The sequence below is a fragment of the Mytilus edulis genome, chromosome 9 (genome assembly GCF_963676685.1).
Source record: "Mytilus edulis chromosome 9, xbMytEdul2.2, whole genome shotgun sequence".
NCBI lineage: Eukaryota > Metazoa > Mollusca > Bivalvia > Mytilida > Mytilidae > Mytilus > Mytilus edulis.
The window spans coordinates 33513841-33530991 of NC_092352.1; the positions used below are offsets into that span (position 1 = coordinate 33513841).

The 17151-nt window shown below is 31.1% G+C and overlaps 1 protein-coding gene across 1 annotated transcript; it reads right to left on the reverse strand.

The window, feature by feature from the left end:
• Positions 1 to 307: 307 nt before the first annotated feature.
• LOC139489932 (uncharacterized) lies at positions 308 to 9727 on the reverse strand. The gene is made up of 5 exons (XM_071276778.1): positions 8014 to 9727; positions 6566 to 6835; positions 4614 to 5445; positions 1009 to 1060; positions 308 to 590 (listed from the first exon to the last, which is right to left on the reverse strand). The coding sequence occupies exons 1-5, from the start codon at positions 9226 to 9228 to the stop codon at positions 308 to 310; spliced, it is 2652 nt and encodes an 883-aa protein (XP_071132879.1). The 5' UTR covers positions 9229 to 9727.
• Positions 9728 to 17151: the final 7424 nt, after the last annotated feature.

Below are 17151 nucleotides of genomic sequence, written 5' to 3' on the forward strand. Positions count from 1 at the left end.
ATGCTGTTATTGCACCCTGCTTGAACGGTGCTTTCAAGTTTATACCTGTATGGACAAAACCATAGCTTCTTAAAAAATAAAGACTGTCAAAGTGGAGCACGGTTTGCACCTGTGTACTATGATCACATTCTTGTTACTTGATGAATTTGTGTTTTAATGGTATAAATGATCATGTCAAGGGCAACTACTTAACCTTAAGCAATAACATATTACTATATACATGTAGTCTTATGAAAGTCAAAACCACAGGAATTGAACATGTATTCTATCTTTAAGACAGAAATTATAGCAATAAAATAAAGTTTACTTATTTTCCAAGTTCAGTAGCAAATTTTATTTTCTGCTGCATGATCCAGTTTCTAAATAGGTTCATGTCAAGCTGATTTTCCATTTTTCTTGAAATACCTGGGAAAGTGTCATGTTGGCGCCCTGGGTCAGTTTCAAAAGGTCGTAACTGTCGAAGATCGCTGATCATGTCTAGTTCATCATGAATTGAGCTCAAGTCAGAATGCCTTTTACTCCTGATGACAACATTGGAAACCCTATCAAACTGTTCGGAAATATCAGATATTGCTGAAATTGCACTTGTCCTTTTGGATATGAAATCATCTGTTTTGTTGGAAAACATGTGTTTTAAATGTTTTTTTACACATTTGACAATATATTCCATTTGAAGGTCACAAGGTATGTGACTGTCTGTTTTCCCTTTTGTATTTACAAAGAGTGCATAAAATTCCTCTGATGCTTCTTGTTCTGACAAAATACAATACTGGTGTACAAGCAACCTCATTATTTCATATGCATATTTTGACATCCAATTGTTGGCTTTAAAATGCAGCATGGTCACTTTTAAAAGACGCAAACCTCGTTCTCTATCTGGTGTTTTACATAGGCTTAACAGCGCTTTAAAATGAACTCCTAGTTCAAGAACTAGATGTCCATAGGATTGGACTTTGTCCTCCTTTGGTGGTGTTTTCTTTTTTTTTATAACAAAGGATTTGAAGTTACCGTTTGCCAATTTCACCGTTTGCCAATTTCAGACGTAGAACTTCGCCATCTTCTGTAAAACAAGAATTTTTATGTATGAAAAAAGAATGCAAGTCACATATTAAAACAAATCGGTATAATATGCATAAACTATCGAGGTTAAAGGGTAAAGAGCCTGTAGTTCAGTGGTTGTTAGTTAATGTCTTTTATATTTGGTGCTTATCTGCTTATGTTATGAAATTTCCACATATCACATGTACATAGTACTTGACCACATTTATACAGTCCAGTGACTACATGAAAAGAAGAAGAAAGATATTTTGTAATGTTAATTTCTCCATATTATAAGTAATAAGATGACCATATTTTCATGGATCAGTGAACAAGGTTAAGTTTCTTTGGTTAAGTCCATATCTCAGATGCTACATGTAATAGAAATAAAGGGCTACTATATATATTTGGTGTATAGAATGTTTTTAAGGTGTAAATGTCCAAAGTTGAGTTTTGGTATTTTTTTTCCCTACCGCTTGTAATACAATGTATTATTAATATTTCCCTAGAATTGTTTTACAATGTACATGTCAGTCTGATTCTGGTTTTATTTGACCCTGACCTCATTTCCATTGTTCATTGCTAAATGTAAAGTTTTTGTGTTTGTTCAGTCATAAACAATTATAAGCATTACATGTAAGTCAACTAAATTTGGTGTATGGAATGATTGTACAGTGTACATGTACATGTACAATGTATTTCTGGTTTGGTTTACCAGACCTTGACATAATTTTCTTGGATCATGTTAAGATAAGTTGAAGCTTGCAATCAAGGTTTTTATTCAGGACTATCAACATAAAGTCAATTGTTAGTTAAGTAGATGAGACATTTTATGATTAGGTTCAGACTGAAAAAGACTTTTATACGACTGCAAAAATTAAACAAGTTTTGGTCGTACATGTATATTGGTATCACATTGTCAGCGTCGTCCAAAGACAGATGATTCCCAGATAACAACTTTAATTTAGTATAAATAAATAGAAATTAATAAAATTTTAGGTTTATTACCACTAAAAGAAGGTTGGGATGGATTTTAGAGGTTATGGTCCCAGCTGTTCATGATTTTTATTATACGACCGCAAATTTTGAAAAAATTTTCGTCGTATATTGCTATCACGTTGGCGTCTGCGTCGTCGTCGTCCGGCGTCCGAATACTTTTAGTTTTCGCACTCTAACTTTAGTAAAAGTGAATAGAAATCTATGAAATTTTATCATAAGGTTTATGACCATAAAAGGAAGGTTGGTATTGATTTTGGGAGTTTTGGTCCCAACATTTTAGGAATAAGGGGCCAAAAAGGGCCCAAATAAGCATTTTCTTGGTTTTCGCACCATAACTTTAGTTTAAGTTAATAGAAATCTATGAAATTTTGACACAAGGTTTATGACCACAAAAGAAAGATTGGGATTGATTTTGGGAGTTTTGGTTTCAATAGTTTAGGAATAAGGGGCCAATAAAGGGCCCAAATAAGCATTTTTCTTGGTTTTTGCACAATAACCTTAGGTTATGTAAATGGAAATCTATGAAATTTAAACACAATGTTTATGACCACAAAAGGAAGGTTGGTATTTATTTTGGGAGTTTAGGACCCAACAGATTAGGAATTAGGGGCCAAAAAGGGACCCAAATAAGCATTTTTCTTGGTTTTCGCACTATAATGTTAGTATAAGTAAATACAAATCTATGAAATTTAAACACAAGGCTTATGACCATAAAAGGAAGTTTGGTAATGATTTTGGGAGTTTTGGTCCCAACAGTTTAGGAAAAAGGGGCCCAAAGGGTCCAAAATTAAACTTTGTTTGATTTCATCAAAATTGAATAATTGGGGTTCTTTGATATGCCGAATCTAACTGTATATGTAGATTCTCAACTTTTGGTCCAGTTTTCAAATTGGTCTACATTAAGGTCCAAAGGGTCGAAAATTAAACTTAGTTTGATTTTGACAAAAAATGAATCGGTTGGGTTCTTTGATATGTTGAATCTAAAAATGTACTTAGATTCTTGATTATTGAAGTTTTTTTGGTCCAGTTTTCAAATTGGTCTACATTAAGGTCCAAAGGGTCCAAAATTAAACTTTGTTTGATTTCATCAAAAATTGAATCCTTGGGGTTCTTTGATATGCCAAATCTAACTGTGTATGTAGATTCTTCATTTTTGGTCCTGTTTTAAAATATCAAATTCTACATTAAAGTCCAAAGGGTCCAAAATTAAACTAAGTTTGATTTTAACAAAAATTGAATTCTTGGGCCTCTTTGATATGCTGAATCTAAACATGTACTTAGATTTTTGATTATGGGCCCAGCTTTCAAGTTGGTCCAAATCAGGATCTAAAATTATTATATTAAGTATTGTGCAATAGCAAGTCTTTTCAATTGCACAGTATTGTGCAATGGCAAGAAATATCTAATTGCACAATATTGTGAAATAGCAATTTTTTTTTTAATTAGAGTTATCTTTCTTTGTCCAGAATAGTAAGCAAGAAATATCCTATTTGTGCAATAGCAAGAATTTTTTTTAATTGGAGTTATCTTTCTTTGTCCAGAATCAACTTAAATCTTTGTTATATACAATATACAATGTATATACACTTTTTACTACCAACTGATAAATTTAAATAATCTTTACCATTCAGTGATAACAAGCAGTTTTTTTACATCTTAATATTTTATGATGTATTTAAATGAGTAGTTATTGTTGCAAACTCCATTAGAAATTTGAATTGATATCAGTTTTGAAAAAGGGAAACGGGGATGTGAAAAAAAAGGGGGGGGTTAAATTTTTCTCATTTCAGATTTCATAAATAAAAAGAAAATTTCTTCAAACATTTTTTTGAGAGGATTAATATTCAACAGCATAGTGATTTGCTCAAAGGCAAAAAAAACCTTTTAAGTTCATTAGACCACATTCATTCTGTGTCAGAAACCTATGCTGTGTCAACTATTTAATTTTAGATTTAAAAAGTTTGAAGAAGAAATCTTTAATTGATTTGTAAAATCTTGGCATTTGTTTTGTGTAAAAAAAAACCATGTAATGTCAAAAATTTGATCACAATCCAAATTCAGAGCTGTATCATGCTTGAATGTTTTGTCCATACTTGCCCCAACTGTTCAGGTTTCGACCTCTGCGGTCGTATAAAGCTGCGCCCTGCGGAGCACCTGTTTTTTTTTATTTTTGTTGTTGGGGATTGTTTGGAAAAGGGGGTGTGGGGGAGAACTTTTTTTTGATGGAGTGGGAGAGTGTCAATTCCCAACAGCAAAGTGAATTGCACAAAGTATTTTTAAACTGTTCATATTCTTTTTTCATTATTTTTCAAATTTAAAATTTTTGAAAAGTTTCAATAAGAAATCTTCAATTGCACAATATTGCTCATTAATTTGGTAAAATTTTTGACCACATTTAAATATTTTGGTGTCAGTAACCTATATTATGGCAAAAAATTTATCACAATCCAAATTCAGGTAGTATCAAGCTTGACTATTGTGTCCAAATTTGCCTTAAATGTTCAGGGTTCATCCACTGCGGTAGTATTAGGCTACACTCAGTGAAGCATTTTATTATTTAATATTGTTAGACCTACCATGAACTTCTTCCTCAGAGTAAGACCTGCAATTATCACTTTCATTGCACCATACCATTTTATCAACTAGATCACCAAATATTGATAAAATCCATTCCTTCTTCTCATTATCATTTGTAAACTGACTAGGTGGTTCATGTCTATTTATTGTTGGGGCAGAAGTAGGGTTTTCCATTTCAAAGAAAGTCATAACAGCTTCTGTTATGTATGCATCTGTGAATGATATTATGAAGTCTTTGTCAGCATCATAATGTTCATTTACATTGACATTCACAGTGGTTCTTAGTAAACGATTTGCCTCACATTTCATAGTGCCCATTTCATTTACACTTTGATCTTTGAAAAGTTGTTTCATGATCAATTTAACATAGTTCATGCAGAGATGAAATAATTCGAATGTAATCGGAGACAAGTGATCAAAACGTTCCTCTGCTGTTATACCACCAGCTCTTAAGCATTTGCTCCCAGAAAATCTTTCTCTTGTCAACTGATCACCACCTATCAAAACTTTAACTGTGTCATTATAGTCTATGTTAGCTTTACCAAAGCTCTCCCTTAAAAATGACTCATAAAAATCTAAAATTTTAACAACCTCATCATATTTTTGTTCATTATAATGAAGAACAGGTAATGGAATGACCTTGTTTTTTGTTTTCAATTCCTCAGTCAAGGTTCCATGAAAAAAGTTTTCAAATGGCTTACAAAATTCCTTGAAGAATGGTATGTGTTTAGAAGCCACTTTTAAAATGTGGACACTATAGTCTTCTCTTAGTAGATGCCAATCATTTCTGGATGGTAAGAAAGTTTCCACTGATGCATATCTGTAGTCCAGCTGAAATAAATTGATAATCCAAAATGAAGGTAAAAATATGGTAACACTTTTATTTTTATTGTCAGTCTTATAATTATACTAGTATTGACCATGCCTGTGGTAAATACCAGAAAATAATGGTCAATTGAAATTTTTGATAGGTCATTAGAGCAAATTTCCTAATGCATGTAGAGCAAGACTTTGGTTAACTTGCTTGCTTTGTTTGTATATTGTACAGTTGTCGTTAGAATAATGTCCAATACAATTTAAATATAATTTATATAGGTTCAACTATGCCTTTATATATAGTTTGGATATATGTTAATCTTAAACACAAAGCATATGTAAACGTTTATACAAACAAAGCAAACAAGTCAACCAAAGTTTTATACTACAAGCATTAGGAAATTAGCTATACGATACAAACCACTACCTGTTCAATAACTGTCAGTAATGAAATAATGAAAGTGTTCCAGTCTTATTTTATGCATAAATTTATATTTTTATTTTAAATTTTAAATTAAGAATTGAAATTGGGAGTGTGTCAAAGAGACAATAACCCAACCAAAGAGTAGACCAAAGGCCACCAATGGGTTTTCAATGTAGGGAGAAACTCCCTCACCCAAAGGCTTGCTTCAGCTGGTCCCCAAACAAAAATGTATACTAGTTCAGTGATAATGGATGCAAACTGAACTCTGAAATGTACACAAGAAACTCAAATTAAAAATCATATAAGACTATATATAACAAAAAGAAGATTGCAAATTTATCAGAAGGAGATATCAGGAATTTATATTGACTTTTACTAAGTCAATACGTTATAGGACCTGTTATATGATACTGACACTCGTCAAAAGTCCATAATTGATAAATAATATTCAAGTGCAAGATAAAAACTGTTTCGTCCCTGCCAAGGGAACTCATCAGGTGGCTTTTAAATGGCTACCACGACAGTTATTTAATTTTAATTTACTTTCTTTTTTTTTCTCTTTTTTTTTTATACAAATATCTAAATATTTGTATATCCATATTTTCATAGTGTTACTAAAGCTGAAGAGCAACATTTATGGTAAATTTTTCTTACAGCATAAACACTTTAAAATATGTTGAAAAACTCAATTAAAGGTAATTTGTAACATACTTGAGGTTTAATACTGGAAAGCAAATCAAATGATGTGTTCTGAATGATGCATGCAGATCCAAATGCATGATGCATATGTGCATGGTTGTCTTTTCTTTCATCGTGCACATTTGTCATCCAGTTAATATTATCCCCTACAAGTCTAATTCTTTTTCCTGATTTTAAGGCATCTATGACTGCAGAATTAAAGTGACCTCCATACTTGTCTAATATGGTAAGGCTATGTCCATAACTCATGCATGCCCCAATTGAATGTAGACGATCAAATACCTGTAAAAATTGAAATTTCAATAATTTTAGTCTCTTTAAGAAAGTGTTTGATGAATAAATTGCTTAAAAGTAACTCTTCAATTCACAAGATGTATGCTTATACAACTAGGTCCATTGTCATTTTTCGGATAGTCTCATTGGGAAATGTACCTTTTCTTAATATTTTAACATCAAGAATTGGTATAGTTAGACAATAAGGTTGATAGTAAACCTGAAGTTGCGTCACTGTAATTACATGTGTGTGTTTGATTACATTTAAAGATGCTAAGAATCATATGTGGCTTTATTATGGAAGTTGGTTGTTGTCTATCATATTTTTTTTCAACATAAATCATGCTATAATGGTATTCTTAAAGTTATTTAGATTCTTTTGCAATTGTTATTTGGTTTTTATGTCTATGCCTTATGGTATGAATTTGCTCATAGTTGTAGACTGAATTGAAGGGTGACTTATGGATGCTTATATCCACATTTGTATGGTGAATAGTATGTTTGATTGGTTATCATACCACTATTATTTTAGTAATCAATGATTCATTAAATGGGGGGAAAAATAGGTAGTGATTTTTTTATCTTTTTTTTTTATATTGAATGGGAGATAACTCTTATACAAATTTGAGTAAAATAAGAATTTGTAAAGTTAAAAATACTACGAGTTTCTCCAATTTAATGAACAGCAAAGATAAATTTGTTCTTGTTGGCTTAGCCAAGTTCTGTAAAATTGTAATGTCAATTTACAAATGATATTTACCTTCCCATTTATTCATGCATTTGTAAATATGTTTGTTCATGCATTATATCTTATTTGTTATATTGTTGTACTATCATGCCTCATGAGAGGCCTTTAGTGAAATGAAATGTTTCATTTTTCATGTTTCAAGAAAACAAATTAGTTGATTTAAAACTCAAAGCAGGTACATTTAACCCAAATTTGATTTGATTTGTCATATGCTTTTTGGGGAATAAAGTTATATTTTCCCTATTGTAATTTTATTATAATTTTATATATATTTTATTTTAAGTCTAAATTTATGGACTAAGTAATTAAGTAATTGTGTTGGAATTTGTATCATAACTTATTTAGAAATTTGAAATAAAAATCGCAGTAAATTCATAGTAACCCCCCCCCTTGCCACCCCCTTTAGGGCCTTAGTGTATATATATTAACTTTAATTTACCTTTTGATCACACAAGTTGTCAAACAATATTGTATTAATCATGTGCTGAACCTTGCTCAATTCTTGGTTGCGACTCTGTGCAAGCAAAGAGTAAATAAACCCTATCCTCGGGACCATTGATGTAATTCGATCAGACTTTGTTTTTTCTGTCAAGTTATCTGGTAGCATAAAACTCAATATTGTGCGACATAAAACTGGGAATTCATCACAAAGTTCTTCTACAATTTGACTCCAATTAAAATTTATCATATCCTCAAATGATTTCCCATTCAATACACTAAGTTTGCCTCTTTTTCTGTTTTTTAAAATATCATGCTGGTTGGATAATATTTTCATCAGTTCATCAGTTATAAGATGTTTGAAGGAATCATACTTTAAAAGAGTTTGAATAAGTGCAGATCTGGATCCCAGCGGCAGAACTGACACGATTTCAGCTAATTCTACTGGTGATAAATTATCATATTGTTGTTGTTTGACTATTATTTTTTTCAAACTTTTCACTGCTAATGTCTCTTCTTCTTTGGGTAAAGTTTCTTTTGTAGTCTTAATTTTTGATCTCTTCCTGGGTGTACTAACAGCACTATAGATGTGATCATGACATTCAACATTTATAGGTGTATCCTTAAATAATTCTTTACTACATGTAACTGTACTATTTGATTTGTTTTTCCTATTAAGAGTAAGACTATTTGTTTCAATTTCAATTTCAGGTGTAGACAGTGATATCCCAGAATCGTTAAGTGTATCATGATGCTTGGGTCTGATTGGCGTGCATGTAATATTTGATATGTCCCCGAGCTGTTTTCTCACAGTGTTACAATTTTGTGGTGTTGAAATATTACTGGAAGTTGACATGTGTGTTGATTTCGGTGATGAAGGTGTAGGATTTTCAACATTTTCTCCATTGTTACTAAGTTTTTTGGCAGGGTTTGTATTTTCATCTGTAAGACAACGTTTGGGTGATATCAAATGAAAATTTTGATAACATTTAAATTTGAATTCTCTGACACTATTGTCAAGACTTGACAACTTTCGCTCACATGGTCTGCATATGGCACCGTCAACCACATCAATTTCTCCATATTTTAATAAAAGTTGAGCAATTCTTTTCTTTTGTCCATGACTTGAGTCTATCAATCTCCATTCAATTTTTTTCTCTTTTTGTATTTTACAAACCACGCATATGTTCAGGTTTGTTTTTCGTGGTGACGGCATTTATTGAAGACAAAGTACGATTATGATATTTCATGACATAAGAGTTATACATAGTATGCATCAGTAATTTCTACTGTTTCAGTGTCAGTTCATTATTTTTCTGTGATCTGAATTTCTTTATTAGCAATACTAGCAGTATTTATCTAAAAAATCGTGTCGTCTGTTTGTTTACATTTTCTCCATTACTAAATGTTGCGTGTATATATATTAAAGTTGATTTATAAGGTTTACATGTAATAATGTCTTCTGCTTCTATCTTTACAATGTATATTACTGATTTTTTCTTCTTGTCTGATTCTAAATTTCTTACAATTCTTGTTAATTCTTAAAAAATACTATCGTCTGTTGTTTACATTTTCGTTAATATTCCGGATGTTGTACAGTGACGTTGCTATGTAACATAGTAACGTGAAATCTCGTTAAAATCTCCAGGGCAAAATTTTGCCCTAAAATCGGGCCGTACCGGTTGTTTAAGTGAAGCGTAATACAAGCGGATTCCAGTTTATGAAAACAATAGAGGGTTCTTTTTTTCATGTCTATGCTGGTCAGTACCAACCATTTTGATTAATTACACCAACAGTATACTTGTATAAAAAAAGTGCAATAACGTGTTGGAAACCAAATTCACAACAGAAAACCATAATCACTTCACCAAAGGGAGCAGTTATTTCACAACAGCATTCAAAAATGAAGAAATTTATCTATCCTGTTATAGATAAGATTTATAAGATAAGATAACTTTATTAGCACTAACACATTGACAATAAATGGTTATGGCAACAAATTAAAGACTAACTACAATAACATATATACAATGAAGGAGTGACAGTGGATAATTATGAGAGAAATATATAAAAAATAAATGAGAAGCATATACATTATTACAGAAATCAAGTACCTTTTAATAATGAGTTTCTCACCAACAAGCATTCATTCAAATAGTTGACAACAATTTTTAATATTGTTTGGGAATTACTATTTAGAATTGATAGAAGCAAGTTATATGATAAGGAAGGAAATTTGTTGTTCAATAGAACATTATTTAATTTTTTAATAAGGTTATCTCTCACATATTTATAGGAGGAACATTTTAAAAGAAAGTGAAGTTCATCTTCAATGTCTCCATTGTTGCAGCAAAGACATACCCTACTCTGCTTTGGTATTTTTAGATATCGCCCTCTTTCAATAGATAAAGTATGAGCACTTAACCTCAATTTACATAATGTTGATCTATCACTTTTGGATTTGCATTGATCAACATACGAGGGTCTTTTATTTGGTTTATAAAGTATATTAAAAAAGTTCAATTTTTTATTTTGATTGATGTCAGTCTCTTGCTTTTGGAAGGCTATATCATTGATTCTCTCTTGAATGGGTTTTAAATACATCTTAATATCAATAGGATTTAGATAAATAAAATGAAATCCAAGTCTTGAAATGAGATTTTTCATATTTATTATCCAAGAGTTATTTTTTTTCAGTTGCTTTATATATTTTTAGGGCAAGTGAATTATTTGATTCAAGTATATGAAGCCAATATTTTATTGCTGAAAATTCTATTCTGGTATATAAAGGCAATCTATTTAGCTCGGCTAAACATGCAGCATTTGATGCTTTACAATGTATTCCTAGAATTTCGTTAATAAATTTATACTGCAAGTATTCAAAGGGATCTGAATCCCTGTGTTGTTTGCCTATTCCCCATACTTCACTACCGTATAGAGCAATAGGCACAACTAGGGAGTCAAATAATTTTTCTAATAGCTTGCATTGGTTATTTAGTCCAATTGTTTTTTTTATTTTAAAAAGTGCTTTTCTACCCTTTTCAACAAGCAATGAGCTGCACAGATTTAGATTTCCTGTGTGCTGCAGTGTCATGCCAAGGTAGCAGTATGATTTGACAGTTTCCAGGAATTCGTTATTACATTTAAAAAAATTATTATGGGTTTTTCCATTTGAGTTAAATATAATGACTTTTGATTTGTTTATGTTGACTTCTAGTTTCCAGCATTTACAAAACTCACTAAGAACATTTAAAGCTGTTTGTAGTCCCTTTTCAGAATTTGATAATAAAATTATATCATCTGCAAATAAAAGGGAATTTATTGTTGTATCTCCAATTACAATGGGATCTGTATTAGCATCTTGGAGACTTTTTACCAAATTATTTATGTACTGATTAAATAATAAAGGACTGAGAACATCTCCCTGTTTAACGCCACGGTTGGAGATAAATTCTTCACTGAGACCATTTTGGAATTTAATTCTACATGTAGTATCGTCATACATAGAATGAATTATATTAAAAAGTTTACAGGGTAATTTAAGTTCTAAAAGGATATAAAATAATCCATTTCTCCAAACTGTGTCAAAGGCCTTTCTGAGATCAACAAAGGCAGCAAACACCTTCTGTTTCTTATTTTTCTTTTGTTCTATAATACATTTCAAGGTGAATATGTGATCTGAGGTACGGGATCCAATTTGGTTTTCACTAATAATGTTGTGTTCATTCATGAATTTTGTAATTCTCATATATATAATTTTATTGAATAATTTTCCAAGATTGGAGGTTATAGAAATACCTCTGTAATTTGAAGGGTCTAGCTTATTGCCCTTTTTGTGTATTAATGAAATAAAACTTTCATTCCATACCTTAGGAAATGTTCCTTCTTTGAAGATTAGGTTAAATAATTTAGTTAAAGGGTCAACTAGTACAGGTATACCATATTTAATCATTTCATTTGAAATCAAGTCCTTTGCACTGGATTTGCCATTTTTTAAGGTTTTAGAGGCTTTGATTATTTCATCTGATGTTATTGGTTGGTTATAGGACATATTTATATTATTGTTTTTTAGTGCATTTATTAGCTCATCTAATTTTTTAAGGATAGTTTTGTGAAATTTATTGTCCTTTGGTTGAGCTTCACAAGAATTTAAATTTTTGAAGAAGTTATAGAATGTTTGCTCGTCCAGTTTTTCGGTAGTATTATTTTCTGATGCTCGTTTCAATTTATTAAGTAAGTCCCAGAAGGATTTAGGGTCACTTTTGATATTATTGGACAGATCAGATCTATCCTGTTACTATGGTTGCTATGGTTACAGTAACAGGATTTGAATGTAAGTTTTGATCCACGACCGGAAAAGTTTCGCAGTGTTATTGGATACAATGACTATTTTAGAAATATTTGTTTGAACCATACAAACATTGGTTCATTTCCTATATCACACCTTTTTCAACCAGTTAAATCCGTATGCTATTGCAGTAGATCATGATTATTTCAAGCTTTCACCTGAGGATCACTGGCTAAAAGACAACAAATTATTTCAAACAGATGAAGACATAACTTCAATAGTAAATCAATCCAAGAGCAAACAATGGCTTTATGAGAGATGCAAGCGTTTGACATCTTCAAATTTTGGCAGAATATGTAAGGCAACAGACAGGACAGACTTTCACAATCTTGCTTTATCATATACAAGGAGTTCTGCATTGTATACAGCAGCTATCAAGCATGGTAGACAGTATGAACCAGTAGCAATAGAGAAATATGAATCGATTACGAAGCTAGAAACTGTTAAATGTGGATTATTTGTGTCAACAATGCATCTTTTTCTTGCTGCTTCTCCAGATGGATTAACAGAAAACAATACATTGTTAGAAATCCTATATCAGAAGTGCATGGATCATTTATTTCAATATTTTCTTCTGTAAATAATATTTCAGATTTTGTTTTGTTTCTTTTAAAAAGTCGATCACTTCTGTCTGGGGTGTTTGAGGATAATTTTCTTTTCTAACAAAATACAGTTGGAACTGATCCTTTTTTAACTGTTTTCTGCTAACAACTGTGCCTACAAGAATAAAAAAATAATTAACTATTAATATTAAAAAGATGACCTGATAATTTTTTTTATCTGTTTATCATACACTATTTTTATTAATCCAGCTTACTTAACAGATAAAACAAACACATTAGAAATCATCACAGCCGGGTATGACATGTGAAAGTATACATTACCTTACATTGATAATTAACAAATTATGCTACATGTAATTACAAATAAATCTTTGTATCATGAGTTAACAAAATAAAAAAAAGAAAATATTCTATTTACATTTCTATTGCAACAAATGCTCCCATCTTAATTATTCTTCCCTTTATGAGATTAAATTAATAAGAATTAAAAGAAAAATATCATGAGCGTATTTTAGACTTTTTTAAATGAATTTTTGAAGTATTACATTTTTGGAATTTAATTTCAATATACACTTACCAAAACTTGTAATTGATGTATTATAGTCACTTTGCAAAAAATGATCATGGCAAACAACACTGCTTTTGCTTGGTGTCCATTCTTTATGTTTTTTCTCATAAGAGTTTCTTTTGATTGCATTTAACCATTTCTTTTTTAATTCCCCATCTTTTGGGAAATGATGCCCACCTCTGTTAGAACATCAAGGTACACAACAACAAGTAAATGGCATTTCAATTAACAAAACTTAATACTATTTATATGTACAGAAATATGAACACTGTAATTTTATATAGGATATATAGATAAGAGATGCTGTGTGTGTTGGACCTGAACTACAACACTGCCACCTGGGTTATCATTAAAGGGGAATAATTGACCAATGTCCCTCATTGTATCTGTACAGAAACGTCGTTAAATTTTTTTATCTTAACATATAGTTGCAAAACGAATGGACGAAAGGAAATATTTCGTTGTTTGAACTCATCTTAAAGTTATAACGTCTTATTCATCCAAATTAAGCATTTTGCAGGTACAATACTGATATCGGTATAACAGGATCATAGACAAAAAGGTAACAGGATAGACTTTTATATAGTGATATCATAAACGTACGATCCTGTTACCAATGAAAGAAGGAGAAAAGTAAACTTTTATAACTGATGAGGAATTTACTTGATGTTGGATTTATTTGAAAGAGAGAAATTAATGCACTCATGCACACATTGTGTACAACAAGAGCAGCATTGTGTAGTACTGTATACAAAATAATTAATTGCTCAATAAATATTACAAATAAAAAATAAGTTAAACGGAAACATTTTATCACTACGGGTGAAAAAGGTTTTCAGTATCTGTGAAATAAGTTTAGGATAGTACAAGCGTAGAATACTGAAAATTTTCCAGATAGATTATAATTAGAGTTAATGCACTTCGCATTAATGTTATATATGGTTCAGCACATGTATAATTAACCCAAAGAAACTTTAGCCTGGTAAACTTGTTGTCTCCTTGTGAAAAATAAAACATATTAAAATAATTTCCTGCTAAAGTCTTTTATTTTTTATAAAGTTAAAACCTTCATGCTTCTCACTAGACAACCTTTCTGTCCTGTCAGGTTTAATTCTTATATACGTGGATGAAAAATATAAGTCCCAAAAACATTTTAACATGACAGCAATTGCTTTTGGTACCTTACACTACAGGGAGATAACTCTGAAAAGTCAGCTAAACGTTTTAATTACGTTGTGCTGTAAATGGAATATTAAGCTTCTCAATGATCAAAATTGGTGTTTGTCAAACTGCTATAACCAGTGTAATTTTTCTGACAAAACATATGGTTCAAAACTTTTGAAATTTTTATATTTTTGTTAAAGGGTCAAAGTAAATACTTTGTCAAAATTTTATGAAAATTAAACGAGACAAGTTAATGTTAGTGAAAGTGTTGGGTACCACCTTAAGGCTTTGATTTTTTTTTACAGAAGAGTGTCCACCATGCACTTGCACTGCACTATAAAAAATAGTAGAATAGAATGATCATATACAAATAGATGAAAATTATATATACATGCAACCATAATAATAAAATAATATAAAACAACAAACCAGTGTATTCTCGGGGACTATTATAAGTATAATAGTCCAATGTATACTGATTTCTTGCACTACAATATAATAGTCATTACGGTGAGGTTGAATTTCATGTCATTTATTCATCATCCAAGCACGAACTTGTACCAGAAAAACATATCTCTGTAAATTAACCCTAGTTTCATGTATAGAGATTTGATCTGTTTCTGTGACCTGCTTTTGACCATGCACAAGAACCTGCGGTCATCCGATGTTCAGTACTTCAGTACTTTGATTTTTTTATGGAATGTTGAGATGGGGTTCAACCTGTGCTTCCTATAACCTATGTGAGATAAAACATGATGTACAATAGACCTGTCTATCGGTTTTGTAATTGGTGGTACAAGTGACAGCCTTAAAATTTCTTCAATTTACCAACAATGTTTTATACCTTTTCGGGATATAATCTAAAAACACGTTCTCTGAATTTTCTTTTGATTCAGTTTTCCTAAAACTTAGATGATCGATATGTTTTATAAAAAATATTATACTCGGCAACGTTTACGGGAAATATCCAGTTAACGCTAAATTTGAACTGGTGAAATTGTACGCACTGGATTACAATACATCGTACTTGGTTGAATTATTTCTGAAAATAAATATCTTACACAGGAATAAGTGTATAGGGACAGTTTACCCGAATAAAACCCAGTGATGTCCCATCTTATAAGTCACAACCATGCCATCCCTCTACAGTGAAACTTCTCTAAGATGTTTATCATGAATAGAATTGTTATTATTATAATTTATTTTATGCTTCGTACAGATCTAATGAATGAAAAGATATAAGAAGATGTGGTTTGAGTGCCAATGAGTCAAATCTCCATGCAAGTCACAACTTGTTAGAATAAACCATTATATGTCAAAGTACGACCTTCAACAACATGAACACGTAGCCTTGGCTCATACCAAAACCCTTTTCCAAATGAGTTTTACAGTTTTTTTTTTATTGTACTGTTAAATAAATTCTATTTGCGATCTGAATAATCAAAATTTATCAGTGGTCTTGAAGGAGATATAAACGTTCAAGTTATAATAATATATTGTTTCGGTTCAATCATTGCGTCTGGTGTATTTCTGGTTTTAACATCAATTCGCGACTGGCGTATTTTTGGTATTTTAACACAAATTTGAATATGGTGTATTTCTGGTATTAACAACAATTCGCGGCTGGTGTATTTTTGGTATTAACATCAATTCGATTCTGGTGTATTTCTGTTATTAACCCCAATTCGAGGCTGGTGTATTTTTGGTATTGTAACAGCAATTCGTGTGTGTGTGTGTTTTTTGGTTTAAGCATCGATTTGCTTATACCTTGAAACAAGACTTGATGTTCAGTAGATTTTATAAAATCTGTTCTGTGTATTGCAAATGATCGACGTGTCTATATATAATTTTGTTTAATACTACAAATACAGCCACCAGCTTTTTGAATGCTTCTTTTGTAAATTTATTGAGTTGTAAACTCGTTGATCGAAATACATTTTGTATAAAGCGCGAGAATTCCGCGCTCCATTTCTAAAAAAGTGCGCATGGTCAACGCTTTCACAACTCTATAAAACTACCAAAAGAAGCAATGAAACACAAATGTGATGCATTTATCTACTAGACTAAGTATTATAATACCAAATTAGCCTGTTTTTTTTATGAGTTTCTATAGTACCTGAATTATACAGTTCTGAAGTGCTTTTTGTAAAGTGATTACATTTGACGTTCTCTGATGTACCATTTGCTATTCCACTTACCGAAAATATAATAGAAGATAATGTTTTAACAAAAATACCGAAACTCCAAAATAACATCAAAAGGGTGAGTCCATAAAAACTAAAGAACTAAGAACTAAGAAAACCAAACGTTAGACTTTGTCGATCTTTGTCAATCACAGGGGTGAATGGAAAAAAACCCTGTCATGTTCCTTGCTTAGTTCAGGCATTTTCCCACGAAAATGATGAGTTAAACCTGGTTTTATAGCTAGCTAAATCTCCGACTTGTGGAGAAGTGAAATATATAAAAAGCAAGTGCCCTTCAAAAATAAAAAAAAAA